The 20,283-nt window shown below is 55.8% G+C and overlaps 2 protein-coding genes across 4 annotated transcripts; one reads left to right on the top strand and one right to left on the bottom strand.

The window, feature by feature from the left end:
- Positions 1 to 1,074: 1,074 nt before the first annotated feature.
- Positions 1,075 to 5,267, bottom strand: LOC128851744 (uncharacterized). Its single transcript, XM_054062891.1, has 3 exons — positions 5,150 to 5,267; positions 3,249 to 3,727; positions 1,075 to 2,781 (listed from the first exon to the last, which is right to left on the bottom strand). Exons 2-3 carry the CDS (start codon positions 3,719 to 3,721, stop codon positions 2,628 to 2,630), a joined length of 627 nt encoding a protein of 208 aa, XP_053918866.1. The 5' UTR covers positions 3,722 to 3,727; positions 5,150 to 5,267; the 3' UTR covers positions 1,075 to 2,627.
- Positions 5,268 to 6,160: 893 nt separating this feature from the next.
- EPHX2 (epoxide hydrolase 2) lies at positions 6,161 to 19,576 on the top strand. 3 transcript variants are annotated; one of them, XM_009563756.2, is made up of 19 exons: positions 6,161 to 6,329; positions 9,365 to 9,449; positions 9,578 to 9,737; positions 10,239 to 10,429; positions 10,554 to 10,676; positions 10,986 to 11,060; positions 11,338 to 11,433; positions 11,716 to 11,794; positions 11,983 to 12,017; positions 12,133 to 12,159; positions 15,535 to 15,620; positions 15,757 to 15,868; positions 16,174 to 16,248; positions 17,003 to 17,048; positions 17,127 to 17,229; positions 18,360 to 18,429; positions 18,509 to 18,589; positions 18,901 to 18,959; positions 19,060 to 19,576. In XM_009563756.2, exons 1-19 carry the CDS (start codon positions 6,229 to 6,231, stop codon positions 19,142 to 19,144), a joined length of 1,689 nt encoding a protein of 562 aa, XP_009562051.2. In that variant the 5' UTR covers positions 6,161 to 6,228; the 3' UTR covers positions 19,145 to 19,576. The 3 variants fall into 3 exon arrangements, 1 of the variants encoding a protein (XP_009562051.2); XR_008449311.1 differs by lacking the exons at positions 18,901 to 18,959; positions 19,060 to 19,576 and adding an exon at positions 17,343 to 17,541 and having other exon boundaries at positions 18,509 to 18,575; XR_008449310.1 differs by lacking the exons at positions 18,901 to 18,959; positions 19,060 to 19,576 and having other exon boundaries at positions 17,343 to 18,429; positions 18,509 to 18,587.
- Positions 19,577 to 20,283: the final 707 nt, after the last annotated feature.

Genomic DNA, 20,283 nt, shown 5'->3' with positions numbered 1-20,283 from the left:
GGAGCCAGGGTATTGAAGGGTATATTGTATGGCGTATTGCAGCGGGGTCACAGAGCATTGCAAACGTCCAGGCTCTTGCACTGACTGGAAAAGCATGGGGCTGCCTCCGATGCCCCACACAACAAGGTTTCTCCACTTGGCACACAGTCCCAGGATTGAGGGTTTGGTGCCAACCCACCCATGGGCAGGGCAGCTCCAGGGAGAAGCAATGTCTTCTGCTGCGGGGAAAATAGGATGCAAGGTCTTGAGCTGACCTCACACAGTGCCTGCCTCAGCCTACGTTGGTCTCCATGAAACAGTTCCAAGGCAATGGTGGCCAGATTGTGCACCAGGAAGGCGTGGCTGCCCTTGGAGGTGTTCAAGATCAGGTTGGACTGGTCTTTGAGCAACCTGATCCAGTGTGAGGTGTCCCTGCCCATGGCAGAGGGCTGGAACTGGATGGGCTTTGAGGTTCCTTCCAACCCAACCCATTCCATGACTCTATGAAATAAGGATTGGAGATCACAAACGTGTGACTACTCCATGAGTGCAAACCATCCTGGCCATCGTCCCCAGCAGCAATCAGATGCAAAGTCCTGTCCCTGTGCCATGGTGCAGAGCCCTCAGCCCACAGCCAAATCCCAAGGCTGAAGGGAGGGTATCCAGTGTTGGATGGACCCCAAAGCTGGAGTGATGGATAAGAGGAAGAGGGAGCGATGAATGGAAGAGGGATGGGGAGCAGCTGAAATTTGCAAGAGCTGCTCCAGAAGATCGATCCAGGCACATCAAAGGAAGGGAATTAAGGAGAAGGATGAGTTGGATATGACAGTAGAAAATTAATCAGGAAAAGAAGACAATAAATATTGATTTTCTGGGGAGGAAAAAAACAGAGCTGAGTGCTGGATGGTGGATTGAAGACTGGGGGAAGAGTGGCAAGCATCGTGGATGCTGGGGGATCCATCCCCTTTGCTGGGCTCAACTGTTTTGGAGGTGGAAGGGCAGTTAACACTCAGACAACTTCATTCCTCCTCCTTTTTCCTTAGACATGGAGAGAAAACAGACACGGAGATAACACTGACGCATGGCAGAGAGCAATGCATCTTTATTTCACTGCCTGTAGCTCCTGCAGAAGTGCTGCTGCCCAGGGAGAATCCTTGCCTCTTGCCTGTCCTTAGGATGCACCACAGTTGTATTGGGGTGCCCTGAGCCTGGAGTGCTGGGGTGGCCCTGGCCATTCCCTCCTGGGAGAACCTCTGGTCTTGCAAACACACAAAGATGTTCTGCTTCCAGATGGTTTCCCAGACCTCAGTGGGCAGGGAGCACTGGAGTTGTCAGCTTTGATTTGTAATTGGCAGTTCATCACCAGCTACTCTCCTGCAGCCCCATCCCCTCCACCCTGCCCACCTGGAGGGGTCAAACCCCAGGCCCATCCCCTACTGCTACCACCCCAGGGGTGAAAAAGGGTCTTCCAAGCCTGGACAAAGCACTCCCAAGGGTAAAGGAGTCCCCAGGGCTGGCAGCAGCTCTGCTCATTCTAGGTGATGCTGTTGAACCACTGGCAAGGGGCAGCTGAGCCCCAAGTGGGCTGGGAGCCCCAGGAACCCAGTTCAGGACAGATTCCAGGTGAGATGGCTTCACTGTTGGCATACAGGGCTGTCTGGCTGTGAAAAAAGTGAGCCTGCATGGATAAAGTTCTTCCAGTGAGGCCCAAAAGGGTGCAGAAATCTGCTGGGGATGGGAAGGACAGGTTTTCCCCTCGGCAAGGGGCTGGGCACACACAGTGGCACTGGGCTTTGTTATAGGATGACAGACCTTCTGCAGGATAAATGCATGGAACGCTCAGGGACAGAGTTATGGGCATAGCATGTGCAATGGCATCATGTGTGCAATGGCATAGTATGTGTAATAGCATTGCATGTGCAGTGGCATTGTGTGTGCAGTGGGATCACATGAGAGAGCATTGCATGTGCCGTGGTATTCCACGTGCAATGGTGTTGTGTGCAATGGCATCACACATGATGGCATCATGTGTGGAATGGCATCGCACGTACAATGCCATTGTGTGTCCAATGGTATCACAAGTGACAGCATTGCATGTGTAATGGTATTGGTTGTGCAATGGCATTGCATGTGTGACAGGGTCATGCGTGATGGCATCGCATGTGACAGCATCATGTGCTTAATGACATCACGTGGGCAATGGCATAGCGTGCATGGCAGCATCACATGTGCAATGGCATCGTGTGTGCAATAGCATCGCATGTGTGGTAGTATCGTATGTGTGACGGCATACTACATGCAATGGCATCACGTGTGTGACAGCATCATGTGTTCAACGGCATCACGTGTGTGACAGCATCGCCTGTGCAATGACAGCATCGCGTGTGCAATGGCATCGCATGTGTGAAAGCATCGCACGTGTGGTGGCACTGCATGTGTGATGGCACCCCGTGGTGGGCAGCCCCTTCCCCTGCCCTCCTGGCGCTGCTGTCTCCAGCGCCCACACGGCTTTGCAGACCCCCTGCGCAAAGTCCCAGAGCTGGGGAGAGGATCCAGACACCCCAAAAGCCAAGGAGATGACCTGGCCTGGGGTCCTACCAGCAAGCAAGGCCCCATGCAGGGTGACAGCAGAGCCTGTCGCCGCTGTCCTAGGGCTCGGTGGTGGTGGCAGCATGGGCGGCCGAGCTCTGCAGGCGCTGGCTCAGCTCAGCATGGAGGCGGCGGGAGGTGGCATCGAGGGTCTGGGCCAGGCGGCCAGTGAGACGTAGCATGTGGGCCACCACACGGACACCCTTCCTCAGCCTGCGTTGGGGGGAAAAACAGGGATCAGTGTCCTCTGTGCCCCTACCAACCTCCCCATAGCAGTGTGGGGAAGGTGATGAGGGGGTCCCAGAGCGGGATCCTCAGCCTGGGAAAGGGGGTACCCCAGCTCCTCCATCCTGGTAAACTCTGCTCCATCATGGCATTGCGGATCAGCTCTGTTGGGTCACTGGTGTGGGAATCACACCCCACCATCCTCACACCCCGCACCGCACCCTACCCTTGGAGAACCCCTCACAAGCTCCACTGCAGTGGTTTTAGGGCAAGGGCACACACGTGGATGTTAATAGCAGCATCCAAACCCCACATGTCACCTGAGATACACCGTGAAGACTGTGGGACCCTTGGGGACATCCCAATACCCCCAGCTGGGTGTCCTACCCATGGAGTTTGGGGCATCAGCTCCATGGACTATCTCCCATGGTCCATCTTCTTCCCATGGCACTTACTTCTCCTTCTTCTCAGCCATCTGGGGGTGATTGGCCTCAGCCATGTGAGCCTCCAGCTCCCTACGGACGTTGTCCAAGCTCTCTTGAAATTCCAGGTTGGCTCCATGGATGGCAGGCAGCGCCTCGGTGATGATATCCTGGTAGCGGGTCTGGTTGTCCTCCAGCATAGCTGCCATCTCCACGTCCTTCAGGCTCGCCTTGGTGTTCTGCAAGAGGTCTTTGAGATGATCCAGCTCATCCCGGGAGGCCGAGGGTGGTGGCCCACGGGGGCTGCAAGGGCTTGGGGTGTGGAAGGTGATGCCACAGTGCTGGGGGTCCTGGAGGTGGTCCCCATCCTGGGTGAGGTGATACCCCAACTCCTCCATCCTGGTGCTGGGTGTCACGTCCTCTTCTGGTCCCCCTTGGGTGGTGATGGGGGGGACGAAGGCACAAAGCCCCATCAGCAGGAACCAACTGAGCCCCCCCATGACCATGATGTCCTGCAGCAGCAAAGAGAAACAGGGGGGTCAAATCTGAAACACCCTTTAGCGACCTTTTTGGTTCCTTTGCCCAAGGGACCTCCAAGTTTGCATCAGCAAAGTCCCCCAAGCACCCTATTTTTCCATGCATGAGGATCTCTGGCTGCTGAAATTTGGGGACCCCGTGCCGCATTTTCCCCCCACCATGGAAGATTCCCCCCCAGGTAAGGAAGGAGACATTTTCTGCAGGCTCCCATCACAGGACATGAAGCAACGCAATGGGGAAACTGAGGCACGGAGAGGGTAAGGTGAGGGCTGGAAGGGCTGGGGTAAGGCTGACCCTGCTGGGGGGCAGCTCGTCCCCCCTGAATTCTCCTCTGGAGCTTTGGAAAAGCAAGAGGCTGTGATGGGGGGGGCAGACAATACAGCTCTTTCAAAACCACCACCGGAAAGCCTTGGGGCCAGAGCCAGGGAGAAAGGGTGCCAGTGGCTGCCGACACAGCGGGCGCAGGAGTTTGGGGGCTCAGAGGGGTCCCCAGTGACCCCCAGTCCCCTCCCATCCAGCTCCAAGCCCCTCTGCATGGAAGGGGGCTCCCATCAGCATCCCAGCCTCCTACCAGCATCCTGGGGTGCAATGAGCTTGCCAGGTCTCAGCACCTGGTGGTGTTGGGGGGTCACTTTGGAGCCCGACAGAGTGGGGGTAGCAGCATCCAGGGGACCCCCCAGTGAAGACCACAGTGGCCCAGCCCTGCCACGAGTTGGCCGGGTCTCAGAGCCGTAGCCATGCTGGCATTTTGCTGGCACCAAAGCTGGATTGTTCCTCCCGGCTCTTCCCAGCAATATTCATTTTCTCCCTCTTTCCCCCCCAAAAAAATGCTCCCACCTGTTTGCCAGGGAGAAGTCAGGCTTGGTGTGGCGGCAGCTGCGACTCAGGGGTCTGCAGCCCCAAGTTTTGGGGTGAGTGGCTCTGGGGGCTGTGCCGGATCTGCCCCCGCTGCGATGGGAGGAGGAAAAGCCTTGGAAAGAAGCAGTGAAAGAGGTTTCATCCAGGCACGCGGCGCTGGACCACCCTGGGAGGATGCTGAGGGGTCCTGTTTGGGGTCCCAGGGACAGCAGGAGGTCAGGGACAAAAGCTGGGGGACACTGAACCCCGTCAGTGGGATGCTGGTGATGAATGCGTGGCTTGTCTGGACTTGAGCCCCCCTAAAACAACTCTGCCCCTTCCTCAAGAGCCATCCCAGCGAGGAGCACCCTCCACCCCTGCTGCTCTGGGTGAGGGGGGTGCACTCACCACCCCCAAATTCCCCCTTCTCTCAAGCTGAGGCTGAGCAGGAATCCCACTGCTTGTCATACAAGTGGGGAAACTGAGGCACGGAGCTGGCATTGCTTGGGAAACCCCTCTCGATCCCTCTTGATCCCTCCTCATCCCCTTGTCGCACTCACCACTCGGAGACACGTCACGCCACAACACTGGAGGCTCCTCGAGATGGCGATGGCCCACACACACGCGTGGTCATGGCCGCAGCATGGCTGGCACCTAGCACCCAGCACTGGTTTGGGGTGCCCGGGGTGGGGGGACAGGCGTGCTTGGCATGCAGGGGTGTGCACGGTGTGTACACACATGCCTGGTGGTGGGCAGCCGTGCTCAGCACCTCAGGAACCCCACCTTGCACTCCACATCCAGGACAGGGTCCTCATCCTGCACCCCACATGTACACAGGGACCCCTGATTGCACCCCACATCCAGGACACGGGGTCCTCACCCCACATACACATAAGGACATCACCTTGCACCCCACATCCAGGACAGGGAGTCCCCAGCTTGCACCCCACATGTACACAAGGACCCCAACTTGTACCCCACATCCAGGACAGGGGGTCCCCAACTTGCACCCCACATGTACACAGGGATCCTGCCTTGCACCCCACATCCGGGATAGGGTGTCCTCACCCCATATGTACCCAGGGACCCCCACTTGCACCCCACATGTGGGACTGCGGGTCCCCACCTCGCACCCTACATATACTCAAGACCCCCAGCTTGCACCCCACATCCAGGTCAGGAGGTCCCCACCCCACATGTACACAGGCACCCCTGCTTGCACCCCCTATGCAGGACAGGGGATCCCCACTCTGCGCCCCACATGTAAACTGGGACTCCAGCTTGCACTCCACATCCAGGACGGGGGTCCCCACCCCACAAATACAGAAGGACCCCAACCTGCACCCCACATCAAGGACAGGGGGTATCCACTCTGCACCCCACATGTACACAGGGACCCCACCTTGCACCCCATATCCAGAATAGGGGATCCTCACCCCACATACACACAGGGCCCCCACCCTGCACCCCACATGTACACAGGGACCCCCCACTTGCCCCCCCACCCAGCCGTCCGGCGGCGCTAGGACCCAGCGCAGCGCAGGGCAGGGGGTGTGGCCAGCCCGCGGGGCGGGGCCAGCGGCGCGAGTGCCCCTGAAGTCGCAGGTTCGAGACTCGGTCCTGGCGGAGTGGGGTGGCTATGGCGCGGCGGGCCGTGCTGTTCGACCTTGGAGGCGTCCTCTTCGTGCCCGGCGTGCGGAACTTCCTGGGCTCCTACGAGCGGCGCTGCGCTTTACCCAGGTACGGCCCGGCCCGGCCCGGCCCGGCCTGGCCTGGCCCGGCACTCGCCCTCCCTCCCGGCGGTTGGGCTCCGCTCGGCCGGAGACACAGAGAATCGAGTGACAATAATGTGTGCCGCCGCCTCCCGCACGGGAACAGCGCTACAGGGCTCTCAGAGCAGGGGGCAAGGCTGGGTGCAGGGGGGGACCCCTCTCAGGATGTGGGGTGCGAGCTGAGGTCCCTGTGTGTATGTGGGGTGCAGGGGGGGACCCCCTGTCAGGATGTGGGCTGCAACTGGGGGTCCCAGTTAATATGTGGGGTGCAGGGTGAGGACCCCCTGTCCTGGACGTTAGGTGCAAGTTGGGGTCCCTGTGCACATGTGGAGTGAGGGCTCCTTGTCCTGTATGTGGGGTGCAAGGTAGGGTCCCTGAGTACATGTATGGTGCAGGGTGGGGACCCTTGTCCTGGATGTGAGGTACACATGGGGCGCTCTGTGCACTTGTGGTGTGGGGACCCCCTGTTCTGGATGTGGGGTGCAGGTCAGCAGTTTAGACGAACCCCAAAGACAGGGTGTGGCCATAGGGGATGATGGCAGAAGAGTTAAGAACTGCAACTATTAATTAATTAAGCAGGATCATTAATTAAGACCATTGCTGCTTCAACGCTGAGACCAGACACAGCTGCACGAGCCCAAGATGAGGAATCATAGAATAGTTTCGTTGGAAAAGACCTTTGAGATTATTGAGTCCAACTGTACCAGTCACTACTAAACTGAATCTGAGCACCTCATCACCCATCTTTTAAACACTGCCAGAGTTGGAGATTCCACCTCTGCTCTGGGCAGCCTCTGCCAGGGCTTCACCTTCTTTCAGTAGAGAAATTGTTCCGAATGTCCAATCTAAACCTCCCATCGTGCAACTTGAGGCCATTTCCTCTCGTCCCATCACTTGTTACTTGGGAGAAGAGACCAGCACCCACCTCCCTTAAACCTCCTTTCCTTCAACTGCAGAGAGGGATGAGGTCTCCCCTCAGCCTCCTCTTCTCCAGACTAAACAGCCCCATATCTCTCAGCTGTTCCCAGAACCTCTGGGCTACAGAACTTTCCCCAGCTCTGTTCCCTCAAGTTCTTTCTTAGACTGAGGAGCCCAGAACTGAGCCCAGGATTCCAGGTGCGGCCTCACCAGCGCCGAGTGCAGGGGAATGATCCCTTCCCTACTCCTGCTGGCCACCCCATGGTTGATCCAAGCCAGGATGCTGGTGACCTTCTTGCCCACCTTGGCCACTGCTGGCTCACGTTCAGCCACTGTAGACCAGCACTCCAGGGCCTTTTCCTCTGGGCAGCTTTCCAGCCCCTCTTCCCCAAGCCTGGACGGCTGCATGGGATTCTTGTGACCCAAGTGCAGGACCCTGCACTTGGCCCATGCAGTGAGCAGGGACATCTTCAAGTTTGCTCAGAGGTCTGTCCAACCTTACCTTAGGTGTTTGGGAATGACTAATCCGGAAGATGGGTCAAATTGGTTCTGCTTCTTTGTGTTGCACATCAGGGAAGGGTTTCCAAGCAGCACATGGGTATTAAACAAAAAACAAGGAGAGGGTTAAAAAAAAAAATATCATAGAATCACGGAATGGTTTGGGTCAGAAGGGACCTTAAAGCCCATCCAGTTCCAAACCCCTGCCATGGGCAGGGACACCTCCCACTGGATCAGGTTGCTCCAAGGCCCATCCAACCTGGCCTTCAACACCTCCAGAGATGGGACAGCCACCACTTCCCAGGCAACCTGGGCCAGGGCCTCCCCAACCTCATTATGAAGAATTTCTTCCTAATGTGTAATCTGAATCTTCCCCCATCCAATTTAAAGCCATTTCCCCCTCATCATATCACTACAAGCCCTTGAAAAAAGCCCCTCCCCAGCTTTCCTGGAGCCGATTTCAGTACTGGAGGCTGCTCTAAGGTCTCCACAGAGCCTTCTCTTCTTCAGGCTGAACAACCCCTACTTTCTTGGCCTGTCCTCGTATGGGAGGTGCTCCAGCCCTCAGATCATCTTCGTGGCCTCTGGACCTTTTCCAACAGTTCCATATCCTTCTTATGTTGGGGATTCCAGAACTGGACATGGTACTCCAGGGGGGAAACTCACAAGAGCAGTGTAGAGGGGCAGAATCCCCTCTCTCACCCTGCTGGCCGCGCTGCTTTGGATGCAGCCTAGGACACGGTTTGGCTTTCTGGCCAAAAGAATGAAAGAGAATAATATATTAAATAACCAAATGCTGGAGGACATGGAGCAGATGGAACTATAAATTAATGGATTATCTGGCTGTCAAACATCTTTTTACTTCACCTTCTATCAAAAATAAGTGGCACCAATCCTGCTGGAACAGGTAAAGCCACTTTATTTTTAGCGGAGCAGCATTTTTATCGGCTCTCGGAGAACTTTGTGCTGAGGCCAGGACTGTAATCTTGTTTTATTGCCACCCAAGAAGGCTTTTTGTGATCTTGTGATAGGGGAAATTTATTTTCCCTGAGCTCCAGGTTGCAAAATCACCTCATTTGTTGCATTGGTTTTTGTGTTCCTGGCGGAATTCCTTGCTCATCGCTCTGCAAGGTGAAGGAATTGAGCTGCCAGCAGAAATGAATGGGCAGCGAGGTCTCAGTAACAAAAGGGTTCTGCAGTTCTGCACGGTGATGGAGTGCCATATCCTCAGCACAGAGCATCCATCTCCCCACAGGGCATCCCAGCATCTACCTGGTGGGACTGAGCAGGGACCCTGTGATGGGATCAACCAGGGACCCTTATGGTGGGACCAACCAAGGACTTCATAGTGGGATCAGCCAGGGATTCCCATGGTGGGAACAACCAGGGGCATCTATGGTGGGACCATCCAGAGCCCCCTCTGATGGAACCAATCACGGGTCCTGTGGTGGGAGCTACCAGAGACCTCACGGTGGGACCAACCAGGAACCTCATGGTGGGACCAGCCAGGGACTTCATAGTGGGACTTGCCAGGGCCTACTCAGTATTTGTTTTACCCTGGCTGACCTCTCTTCCTTTTCCTTGCAGGAATTTCTTGCTAAAAGCCATGCTTGCTGGTGGATCTGACAGTCCTTATGCCAAGGCGATGAAAGGACAAATCACCCTGTCCCAGGTGAGTCCTTGGGTACCAGCCGTGGAGAATCTGTGGTGGCTGGGTTGGGGCTTGGGAAGGAGCAGGGTCCAGGATGAGCTCTGCTTTATTTTTGGAGTCAATTGAATTATTGCATGGGTGTTTTCCAGCTCTTTTTGGAGATGGAAGAGGGCTGCAAGCAGCATGCCTCCACCTCGGGCATCACCCTGCCAGCCACCTTCTCCATTGCCCAAGCCTTTGAGGAGATGGCAGTTGAGGGGACAGTCAATGCCCCCCTTCTGCGGGCAGCGAGGGTACTGCAGAGGAACGGTGGGTGCTGGGGGGCTTTTGGGCAAAAGATGCTGGAGTAAGGGTGCTGCTCACATCCTGAGCAGGGACCATGGGGGTCTCTGGTAGGTCCCACCACAAGGTTCCTGCTTGATTCCACCATGAGGTCCCTGATTGCTCCCACCAGAGGAGTCTCCGTCTGGTCCCACCATAGGGGTCCCTGGTTGATCCTTCCATGATGTCTCTGGTTGATCCCAGCACAGGGTCCTTAGTTGATCCCACCATGAGTTCCCAGCTTGGTCCCAACAGAAGGGTCTCTGAATGGTGCCACCATAGATGTCCCTGGTTGGTCCCACCGTGAGGGCCCTAGTTGATCCCACCATATAGGTCCTTGGTTGGTCCCACTACGGGGTCCTGGTCCTTGCAGGGGAGATTTTAGGCTGGGAAGGTCCAAGAAATGTGGCTGAGGAGGAGAAGAGAAATCAAACATTTGTGGGGAACCAGGGTGGGAAAACGAGCACTTCCCACTCTGTCCTTCCCTAGGATTTAAGACCTGCGTCCTCACCAACAACTATGTGGACGACAGCGCCAGGCGGCTCTTCACAGCCACACTGATGAACATGCTGCACCGCCACTTTGACCTGGTGATCGAGTCCTGCCGGCTCGGAGTGCAGAAGCCAGATCCCAAGATCTACACCTATGCCCTGGATGCATTGCAGGTGAAGCCACAGGAGGTATGTCCACCACCCCAAAAACAGGTCACAGAGGGGTTCCTCTGTGCACCCAAATTCCTTGGCCAAACTCTGCAGCTGCCCTTCCCCAAGATGTGAAGCCCAGTCCTCGCTGATGTATCTCCAGGTCATCTTCCTGGACGATGTCAAGGAGAACCTGAATCCAGCCCAGGAGATGGGCATGGCCACCATCCTCGTCAGGGACACCGAAACTGTCCTAAAGGAGCTGCAGGAGCTCTCAGGTGTCCAGGCACGTAGAGGGGGTCTGAGTTCCCTCTGTCCACTCTTCTCCTGGGGTTCCCTGGAGAGATGGGAGGGATGGGCTTGGGCTTCTGGATCTTGCTGTGATGCAGTGCTGCTGCAGGACTTGCAGGTGGTGTTGGGAACAAATAGGATGGGGACTGTGAATTCAGCAAACCCCCTGGTAACCTCATCCCCTGGGTTTGCTGACCTATGTTCATCTCAAATGCATGCATGTCCCACCAGCAGCAGGGTGATGGGATGTCCCATAGAACTCCAGGCTTGCTCACAACCTCATCTTGTGCTTCTCATCCTGCAGCTTCTCACCAAAGAAGAATCTCTGCCAACTGCGTGTGATCCATCCAAAGTGACCCATGGATACGTGCCCATCCGGGTACAACCTGTCCCCAGGCTTGGCAGGGTTTGGGGAGGGCCAGGTGACCAGGGAAGGGTGCTGAGCCCCATGGATGGATGTGCCTTGTTGGGTTTCCACCCTCCTGTATGGGCTATTCTGGGGGATGCTGAGGTGCTCCATCATTCAGGTCTTCTCCAGCCACTCCAGGGACCAAAATGTGCTCGTGTGGCTCCGGGATGCTTGCTGGAGGGAGTGGTGGGCTCCAGCGGTGAAACCATGCCACCTGCAGCCAGCAAAAGTTCTCCATCCCTTCCAGTCTGGTGTCCAGCTGCATTTTGTGGAAATGGGGCATGGCCCCGTCATCTGCCTCTGCCATGGCTTCCCCGAGTCTTGGCTCTCCTGGCGCTACCAGGTGATGGAGGAGATGGGGAGGAGGGTGGACCACAGGGGATGGGGATGGGATGGTGCAGTGAATACATGGGGTCCTGGGGCTGTCCCTCCACCCTGCCTTGAAGGACACGAGGAGTGTTCCCAACCTTCCAGCTTCACCAGCCCACATCTGTCCTCCTGGGAACATCTCCAGGCATGGCCAGCACATGTCTGGGTGGGCAGATGCAGAATGGGTGCTGGTGCTGGGGGAGAGGGTGGTTCAGGGGTCTCTGTGCCTTTTGGAAGCTGCTGCTTTCCCTCCTAGATCCCAGCTTTGGCTGATGCCGGCTTCAGGGTGATCGCTCTGGAGATGAAGGGCTACGGGGAGTCCACAGCCCCACCAGGTGAGCTGGGATTGCCAGGGCATACAGAGCTGGAGCTGCCAACCCAAAGACCCAGGAGGAGATGGGTGAAGGAGTCTTCTGTGGTGGGGAAGCTGTCCTCCTCCTCCTGTGGCCCTGGCAGCTCAGATGGATGCAAAATGCATCCTTAGAAACGTGAGGATATTTAAATGATTCTGTCTTTTGTGCAGACATTGAAGAATATTCTCAGGAGCAGATCTGCAAGGTGAGGAGCTGCTGGGTACAGATGTGGGCAGGAGGAGTGTGATGTGGAGGATGGTGTGGGCTGGTAGGACATAGTCCTGGTCAGGATCTGACCCCATCTCTCCTCCATTCCTCAGGACCTGGTGGTTTTCCTGGACAAACTGGTAAGGAACTGCCCCATGATGGGATCCTCCTTGGCAGGGTTTGGGTGCGCATCTCCACAGCTGCCCTTTGCCCCTTCCTTCCCAGGCTGGGACAGCTGAACTACTCCATGACTTTGTCCCATGCTGGGACATCTGAGCTTCCCAGTGACTTTGGTCCAAAACCCTTGGGGTAGCACAAGCCTCACCTTTGTGTTCCCCAGGGATGGGATTTTGGAGATGGGAATGTTCATACAACCCATTGCTGGTGGGGAGAAACCATCCTTGGGAGTGTCTCTAGCTCTGTGTCACCTTCTGGACACTATGTCCTTGCTGAGGATGGGGAGATCTGCTGGTGGGACCTGCTTTGGGTGTTGGTAAGCTGGTGGGATACTCATGGAGAAGGATGCTGGGCTGCATCCCCTCCGCCCTCCTTAAGCCCTAACTGTAGCAGCTCCCAAGAGGCTCATGAGGATCAACACTGCCAATTGGCATGGCTCAGATCTGGTGTCATCTCAACATCTGATCCACTTGGGTTTGGGAGCTGTGGATTTAATTCCCATCCCAGCAAGCATATGGAGTTGATTTCTGTGCCTTTTGAAAGAGACAAAATGGAGGGGAAGAAGGCAGAGCCCACAAATGCCAATGTCTTCAGGGCTTTTTCCTTCCAAAGTGGCTTCCAAAGGAGTGAGTCCTTCAAAAAGCACCACGCTAAACAAAAATAACTCAAGAAACAATGGGAAAAACAAAGCCCTGGAGGCTTTGGAAGGGATCCTTGTGTAAGGAGCGGTGGTGGGTTTGTACTGGAATCAGAGCTGGGATGGGGTTTTGGGAGACGACCAAGCTGAATATCACAAGAGTTGAAGCTCTGGTTTGGTGCTGAGTGAGCGAGGGTAAATCACGGTGATTATTCTGCTGGGGAATTGTCTTCATGCGGCATTCAAAACAATCAGGAGAATGGATAGAAGGGTGCCTGTTGGAGCCTGCCAAGTGGGTGAGAACCCACTTTGCTTAGTGGTGAGCTCAGTAGACAGGATGTGAGGTGGTGGCATTCCATATGGATGGGACCTTTCTTTTCACAGAATCATGGAATGGTTTGGTTGGAAGGGACCTCAAAGCCCATCCAGTTTCAACCCCCTGCCATGGGCAGGGACACCTCCCACCAAAGTGGGAAAGATCAGGGTGCTCAAAGCCCGATTGGGGAGGGGAAGAGGATTTGCAGATCCTGGGAATGATTCTGGGAGGGAGAAGGATCCGCAGACCTCCCAATCCCTTTCTCTCCTTACACACTATGTAACAGTCCTGCATTGCCGCAGCAGAGTGTTGCACTGGCAGTGTCCCCCTGCAGATTCCCACCCCACCTCCATGCACCCTCTTCTGTAACTGAAATGAGCTTCTTCACCTCCAACACTCCACCTTGGCTGCATACAGCCTCAGCCCCATGGGTGCATGTATCTTTGGCACACATGCATCCTCAGTTTGCTGGGTGCATCCGTCCTTGGTCGCCTGTATTCACATGGCCTTAGCTTCTCAGATGCTCATGTGCTTGGTCCCCTGGGTGCGGCATCCCCATCCCCAGGGTGCACATGTCGTAGAATTATAGAATCCTGGAAAGATTTATGTTGCAGGAGATCTTAAAGCCAATCCAGTTACGAATTCCTGCCATGGACAAGGACACCTCCCACTGGATCCGGTTGCTCAAAGCCCCATCCAGCCTGTTCAACACCTCCAGAGATGGGGTATCCATGACTCTCTGGGCAACCTGGGCCAATGCCTCACTACCCTCAAAGTAAAGCTGCTCCTCCACTATGATAGGGGCCCATCCTGCTCCTCTCCCCACTGGAAAGCTCCTTCTCCCACCCCTGGGATAACCCAGAGGACCTGGGGGGACAGGTTGCCCAGAGAAGTGGTGACTGCCCCATCCATGGAGGTGTTCAAGGCCAGGTTGGACGGAGCTTTGATCAACCTGATCCAGTGTGAGGTGTCCCTGCCCGTGGAACTGGATGGGCTTTGAGGACCTTTCCCACCCAAACCATTCCATGATAAATGACTTAATGAGGCTTCATGTCTTGTTTGAGCCCATTTCTGTGATGCAGAAGATGCAGAGTGGTCCAGGAGCCAGCATGGTGATGGTCAGGGATGGTGGGATGAAACCCGCTAGCATGGAGGGGATCCACTCTGGAGGTGGGAGCTTCTGGGTCCTCCGAGGCCCCCGAAACCGTGTGGGGCAGTCTCAAATGCCAGCTTTCAGATGTAATCAAGCCAGGCTCACAGCAGGCAGCTGGCCCTGAAACGCGTACGCCGGGAGGGTATTTTAATTAGTCTTCTAAATATCAGCTAATTATGAACCAGCTGCTGTGTCGTCAGGAGTGCAGGCTTTAACTGGATTTATTTGTCAGTGCCCAGAGGGGTCAGGAAAACAGAATGGAAGCGGGGGAATGACAAGCTTAGTGTGCTCAGCTCTAGGCAGGATCTCGTCCACCCTGGGGGATGCTGTCACCCTGGGTGAGAGCAGCAGTGGGAGGACCTGTGGGGTGATCCCAAGAGATGAGCATCCTCCAGACGTTTTTTGGTGGGTAGCACTGAGCTCCTTTCCTCTGGAGGGATCAGGTGCTTGAAATGTTTAGTTAAATCAGAGCAAATTGCTCCAAGGGATCAGGGAATCACAGAATCATGGAATGGTTTGTGTTGGAAGAGACATCAAAACCCATCCAATTCCAAACCCCTGCTATGGGCAGGGACACCTCCCACTGCATCAGGTTGCTCCAAGCCCCATCCAGCCTGGCCTTCAACACCTCCAGGGATGGAGCAGCCACCACTTCCCTGGGCAACCTGGGCCAGGACCTCACCATCCTCAGCATGAAAAATTTCTTCCTAATGTCTAATCTAAATCTTCCTCCTTCCAATTTAAAGCCATTCCCCCTCATCCTATCACTACAGGCCCTTGGAAAAAGCCCCTCCCCAGCTTTCCTGGAGCCCCTTTCAGTACGGGGAGGCTGTTCTAAGGTCTCCCTGGAGCCTTCTCTTCTCCAGGCTGGACAACCCCAACTCTCTCAGCCTGTCCTCGTATGGGAGGTGCTCCAGTCCTCAGATCATCTCAATGGCCTCCTCTGGACCCGTTCCAACAGTTCCATATCCTCCTTATGTTGTGGACTCTAAAACTGGACACAGGAGTCCAAGTGGGGTCTCACAAGAGTGAAGTAGAGGAGCAGAATCCCCTCCCTCACCCTGCTGGCCACGCTTCTGGAGCCCAAAATAGTGGTTCCATGGGGAAAAAGAGAGAAAAGATTGCTGTTTTCTTGTGTCTTAGCTGCATCGGAGGGAGGGAAATCGCCTCTTGGGTGCTTGCTTTTGTGATGCAGCTGCAAGGGTGCAGGCTCACAGTCCCCTCTTCCACAGGGCATCCCGCAAGCTGTGCTGATTGGCCACGACTGGGGTGGTGCTGTGGTCTGGAACATGGCTCTCTTCTACCCCGAGAGGGTGAGGTGGGTCCTGGGTCCCTCCCAGGGGGATGAGGTACACCAAATCCTGTCCTCTCCCTACAGTAAAGCCCCAGTTTGCATGGGCCCCCGCAAATCCAGTTGTGATGCTGACTCTGCCCCCCACCTCATGATCTCCTAGAGCTGTGGCCTCGCTGAACACCCCATATCGACCCGCTGACCCCACTGTGGACATTGTGGAGAAGATGAAAAACCATCCCATGTTTGATTACCAGTTCTACTTCCAGGAGCCAGTGAGTCTGGGACCAAAAATGTTATCTTCCACCTCGGTTTTGGGGCTTAAACCCCCCCAACTATGGGGATGTGCCCATGTTGGGGTCCCCAGCTCATGGCTGGGCATCACTTGCCCCATATCCAGAGTGCTCTCCCTGTCACCACAGCTCAGATGGGTTGTGGTGCCCCTGCCAGACCCATGCTGAACTGCAAAAAACACATCCCCAGCCTCCATCCAAGCCCTGATGGGCAGCAGGATCTGGCCCTGGGTTGGGGCCCTGGGGGGGGTTGGCATTACCCGCAGTGCTTCCTTGCCTCCATGCAGGGTGTCGCAGAGGCAGAGCTCGAGAAGGATATCAGCCGGACCCTGAAAGTCCTGATCCGCTCCACACGCCAGGAGGTAGGTGTGGGGCTGAAGGTGAACTGTGTGTCAGAGCAGAGGGCGTCAAAGCCTGCCCATGTCCTCTCAAAGCCCTGCTAGCCTTCTTGAGGCTCTGCCTGTGGCACCCTCTCCCTTTCCACCACACCCAAGGTGCCAACTTCAGGGGTGGCTTTACAGTGGCCCCCAATGACCTTCAGGCATACTCCTGCCTATGTCTTCCATCCATTTGCTGCTTGTCTGCAGCAATGTCTGTGTTCAGTCAGCCATCAGTAGGGACCAGAGTGAACGCTGCTCCAAACTCTCTGTCCCAGGGCTACATGGCTACCCTTTGGCTGCAGCGATGCTTGGTGCCTGCTCCCATCTCTGTGTCCCAGGGCATTGTGGTCAGTTCCTGACAACTTTGGGATGCAGTAATGCTCAGTGCCCACTCCTGGCTCCACAGTCCAGGGCTGCATGGTTGGTTCCTGCATCCCTTGGGATGCAGCAATGCTTAGAGCCTGCTCCCAACTCTGTGTCCCAGGACTGTGTGGTTGGTTTCTGCATCCTTTGAGATGCAGCAATGCTCGGTGCCTGATCCTGGCTCTACAACCAAAGGCTGCATGGTCAGTTCCAGCATCCCTGGGGATGCAGCGGTGCTTTTGATGCCTTCTGCCAGTGAGGAGGAGCATGGAGCCCCAAGTCTTCATGGTAGTCCCCGGGGAGCACTGGGCGTGGGTTTCCTGCCTGGATGCAGTCCTGCTCCCAGCCAGCCCTCAGTCGCCTCTCTCCACAGGACCGCCTGCCCTCCAAGTTCAAATTCCACCAGGTCCAGGAGCGAGGTAAGGGGGGGATACCTCACCATGGGAGGGGGGTTCTGTGGGTGTGACATGGCAGCAGTGCTGTCTCTCTTCTTGCAGGGGGGCTACTGGTGGGCTTCCCAGAAAACCCCCCTGCAAGCCAGATCCTGCACGGCTCCGAGCTGCAGTATTACATCCAGCGCTTCCAGAAGTCTGGGTTCAGGTAAGGGCCAAAGGCTGGGGAGCTGTGGGAACCCCCCCAAATCCACCTTGGCATTGCTTTATAACCCCAAGAATGTGCAAGACTGCTGGGGGGAGGCTGCTTTCTCCTTGCAGGCTCTTCCCATGCTACGGGCAGTGGGGTGGTCTCCATGGTGGTGTCAGCAGAAGCTGATTCCCAGCATCTTTGTTGGAGACATGGACAGTGGGATTGAGGGCACCATCAACAATTTGGCAAGGACAACAAGCTGTGTGGCGTGGTCAATATGCTGGAGGGAACAGATGGCATCCAGAAGGACCTGGACAGGCTGGAGAGGTGGGGCTGTGAGAACCTCATGAAGTTCAACAGGGCCAAGGACAAGGTCCTGCAGCTGAGTCAAGGCAATTTCAAGCACAAATCCAGGTTGGGCAGAGAATGGATTAGGAGCAGCCCCGAGGAGAAGGACTTGGGGTGCTGGGGCTGAGAAGATCAACATGAGCTGGTGAAGGGCGCTCGCAGCCCAGAAAGCCAAACTGTGTCCTGGGCTGCATCCAAAGCAGTGGGGTAAGCAGGGCGATGGAGGGGGTTCTGCCCTTCTGCTCTGCTCTGGTGAGATCCCACCTGGAGCCCAGCATCTAGTTCTGGAGTCCTCAGCACAGTAAGGACATGGATCTGTTGGAGCAAGTCCAGAGGAGGCCACGGAGATGACCCAAGGGCTGCAGCATCTCGCTTATGAGGACAGTCTGAGAAAGTTGAGGTTGTTCAGACTGGAAAAGAGAAGGCTTCAGGAAGACCTTAGAGCAGTCTCCCAGTACTGAAAGGGCATCCAGGAAAGCTGAGAAGGGGCTCTTGATCAGGGAGTGCAGGGATAGGGTGAGGGGGAACAGTTTTCAGGTGAAAGATAGGAGATTGAAGAACCATTTTCCTGTGGGGGTGGTGAGACACCAGCCCAGATTGCCCAGAAAAGTGGTGGCTGCCCCATCCCTGGAGGTGTTCAAGGCCAGGTTGGATGGAGCTTGGAGCAACCTGTTGCAGTGGGAGGTGTCCTTACCCATGGCAGGCGTTTGGAACTGGGTGAACTTTGAGGTCTCTTCCAACCCCAAACCATTCCATGATATTGTGTCTGATCTCCGCACCGTTCACCCCTCTTCCAGGGGCCCCTTGAACTGGTACCGCAACATGCGACCCAACTGGCACTGGGCACTCTCTGTCAAGGACAGGAAGGTGAGAACTGATCCTGTTCTGCAGGAAGCATTTGCAGACCCAGCACCTTCCCCACCTTATCACCTGCATCCGCTTACAGATCATGATGCCAGCACTGATGGTCACAGCAGGGAAGGATATGGTGCTGCATCCCAGCATGAGCAAGGGCATGGAGGAGTGGGTAAGCTCTTTCTGGGACCAGTATGCACCAAGCCATCCCACTTCCATAAAATCCCACCACCAGAGAGTCCTGAGGCAGGTACATCCTGCTAAGATAGCCAGATTTGGCCCAGATATTAGGACATCACTTGAGGGGAGGATAGGCAGGGATGAGGGAGAGAGCAGCTTTTGCGACATGCAGCAGGCAGGAGGGGATGTTCTCTTCCCAAAAGGAAGCTTTGGGCAGTCAGGGGCAGCATGGGATGGGCTCTCCTGATGCCCAACATGCCAGATCCTGCCACAAACCAACCCCTTTTGCACTTCCTTCCATAGATCCCACAGCTGCACCGGGAGCACATTGAAGAGTGTGGACACTGGACACAGATGGAGAGGTACTGCAGCCAGCGTGCATGGCCTCGCTCCATCAGAGCTGGGCTTTGCCTTCTCCAGGGGGAAGCCAGATCCCACCCCACCTCTATGCTGTCCCCACAGGCCGGTGGTGCTGAACAGGATCCTGGTGGAGTGGCTGGAGGGTCTCCCACCTGACCCTTCTCGGTCCAAGCTCTCCAGGCTATGAGCTGGGCTGGCAAGAAGAGCCCTGTCCTGTGCCTTCCCTCTTCCCAGGGGTGATTTTGCCTTTAGGGTTTGATTTCTGCCTTCAGGATTTGATTTGTATTGGGGAGCTGGGGTGGGGGGTGATGGTTGAGCTAGGGTTGGGAGGAGGATGGCATAAAGCATCACTCCTGCTTTGTGCAGCTATAAAAGGGTCCCAGCGAGCTCTTGGTGAGATCCTGGGCTACTGGGAGATAGTTTGGGGCTGGACCCATCCTTGTGCCATGGCAGGGGCTGCAACTGGGGCTGCCCCCTCACCCCGACCCTTGCTCAGGGTCTTGGCCAGTGGGTTCTGGATGGTGGCTTGGTGTGGAGGTTTTAATGCACTAATAATGATTAATGCTGCCTGAGAAATCACCTTCTGCCTTGTAACATTGAGTAATAAAGCACAAAGTGACCCAAGAGCCTCTGTTCTCCCTCTGGTCCTCGGGATGCAGGTCCATGCAGCATATCCCTGCCCCTTCTGTCCCATAGCCCATCCCCATGGTGTCAGGGCTCAGCCCCTGCCTCCAGCCACCTTTCCCTGAACTCTCAGCCCTTCTCCTGGCCCCAAAAGCTCTTAATAAACAGACATCCAGGATGGAGGAAGGATTTAGGCAAACACGTTTGGTATTTCCCCGCGTCAAATTCTCCACAGCCCTCAACTATTTTCAGCGGAGAGTTTGTGGTTTGTTTGTCCACATCCTTCCTCCACTCTGCTCTGCCAGCGAGCCCATGGGAATGTTTTGCATCCGGATTCACCCCTAAAAAAGGAGCTGTGTGGATTTGGGGTAGGGAGCCCCTGGGTTGGGAGCAAAATGTTTAAACCTGCTGCCACCAGTCTGGATTTATCTATAACCCTGGCTGTTGTTCCCCCTGGGTTTGCTGGCAGGGGATGTAGCCTTGGGAATGGGTTTAGGAGCTGCTTTGGAGGCTGCCGATGGAATGTAAAATCCAAGAGCATCATCCCCAGGCAGCCAGTAGCTGCAGCCAAGCACCCGCCCCAGACCGAGCCCAGATATCCAGGTGGGAGCTGCCAAAACAGCCTCTCCCATGGCACTGGCAGCTGGGTTTGTGGATTTAAGAGGTGTTTGCAGCCTCCTTTGAGCTCTCCCTACACCCCAG

The sequence above is a fragment of the Cuculus canorus genome, chromosome 3, assembly GCF_017976375.1.
Source record: "Cuculus canorus isolate bCucCan1 chromosome 3, bCucCan1.pri, whole genome shotgun sequence".
NCBI classification, from domain to species: domain Eukaryota; kingdom Metazoa; phylum Chordata; class Aves; order Cuculiformes; family Cuculidae; genus Cuculus; species Cuculus canorus.
The sequence above is the reverse complement of the archived record's forward strand: the minus strand, read 5'-3'. Positions and strand labels throughout refer to the sequence as shown.

Bases quoted from the DNA above. Each gene is read 5' to 3' on its own strand.
- LOC128851744 (XM_054062891.1), bottom strand. From the start codon at position 3,721: ATGGTCATGGGGGGGCTCAGTTGGTTCCTGCTGATGGGGCTTTGTGCC. The intron at 2,782-3,248 runs GTAAGTGCCATG...CCCCCAACGCAG, and splicing joins ATGGCTGAGAAGAAGGAGAA to GCTGAGGAAGGGTGTCCGTG.
- EPHX2 (XM_009563756.2), top strand. From the start codon at position 6,229: ATGGCGCGGCGGGCCGTGCTGTTCGACCTTGGAGGCGTCCTCTTCGTG. The intron at 9,738-10,238 runs GTGGGTGCTGGG...GTCCTTCCCTAG, and splicing joins GAGGGTACTGCAGAGGAACG to GATTTAAGACCTGCGTCCTC. The intron at 18,960-19,059 runs GTACTGCAGCCA...CTGTCCCCACAG, and splicing joins CACTGGACACAGATGGAGAG to GCCGGTGGTGCTGAACAGGA.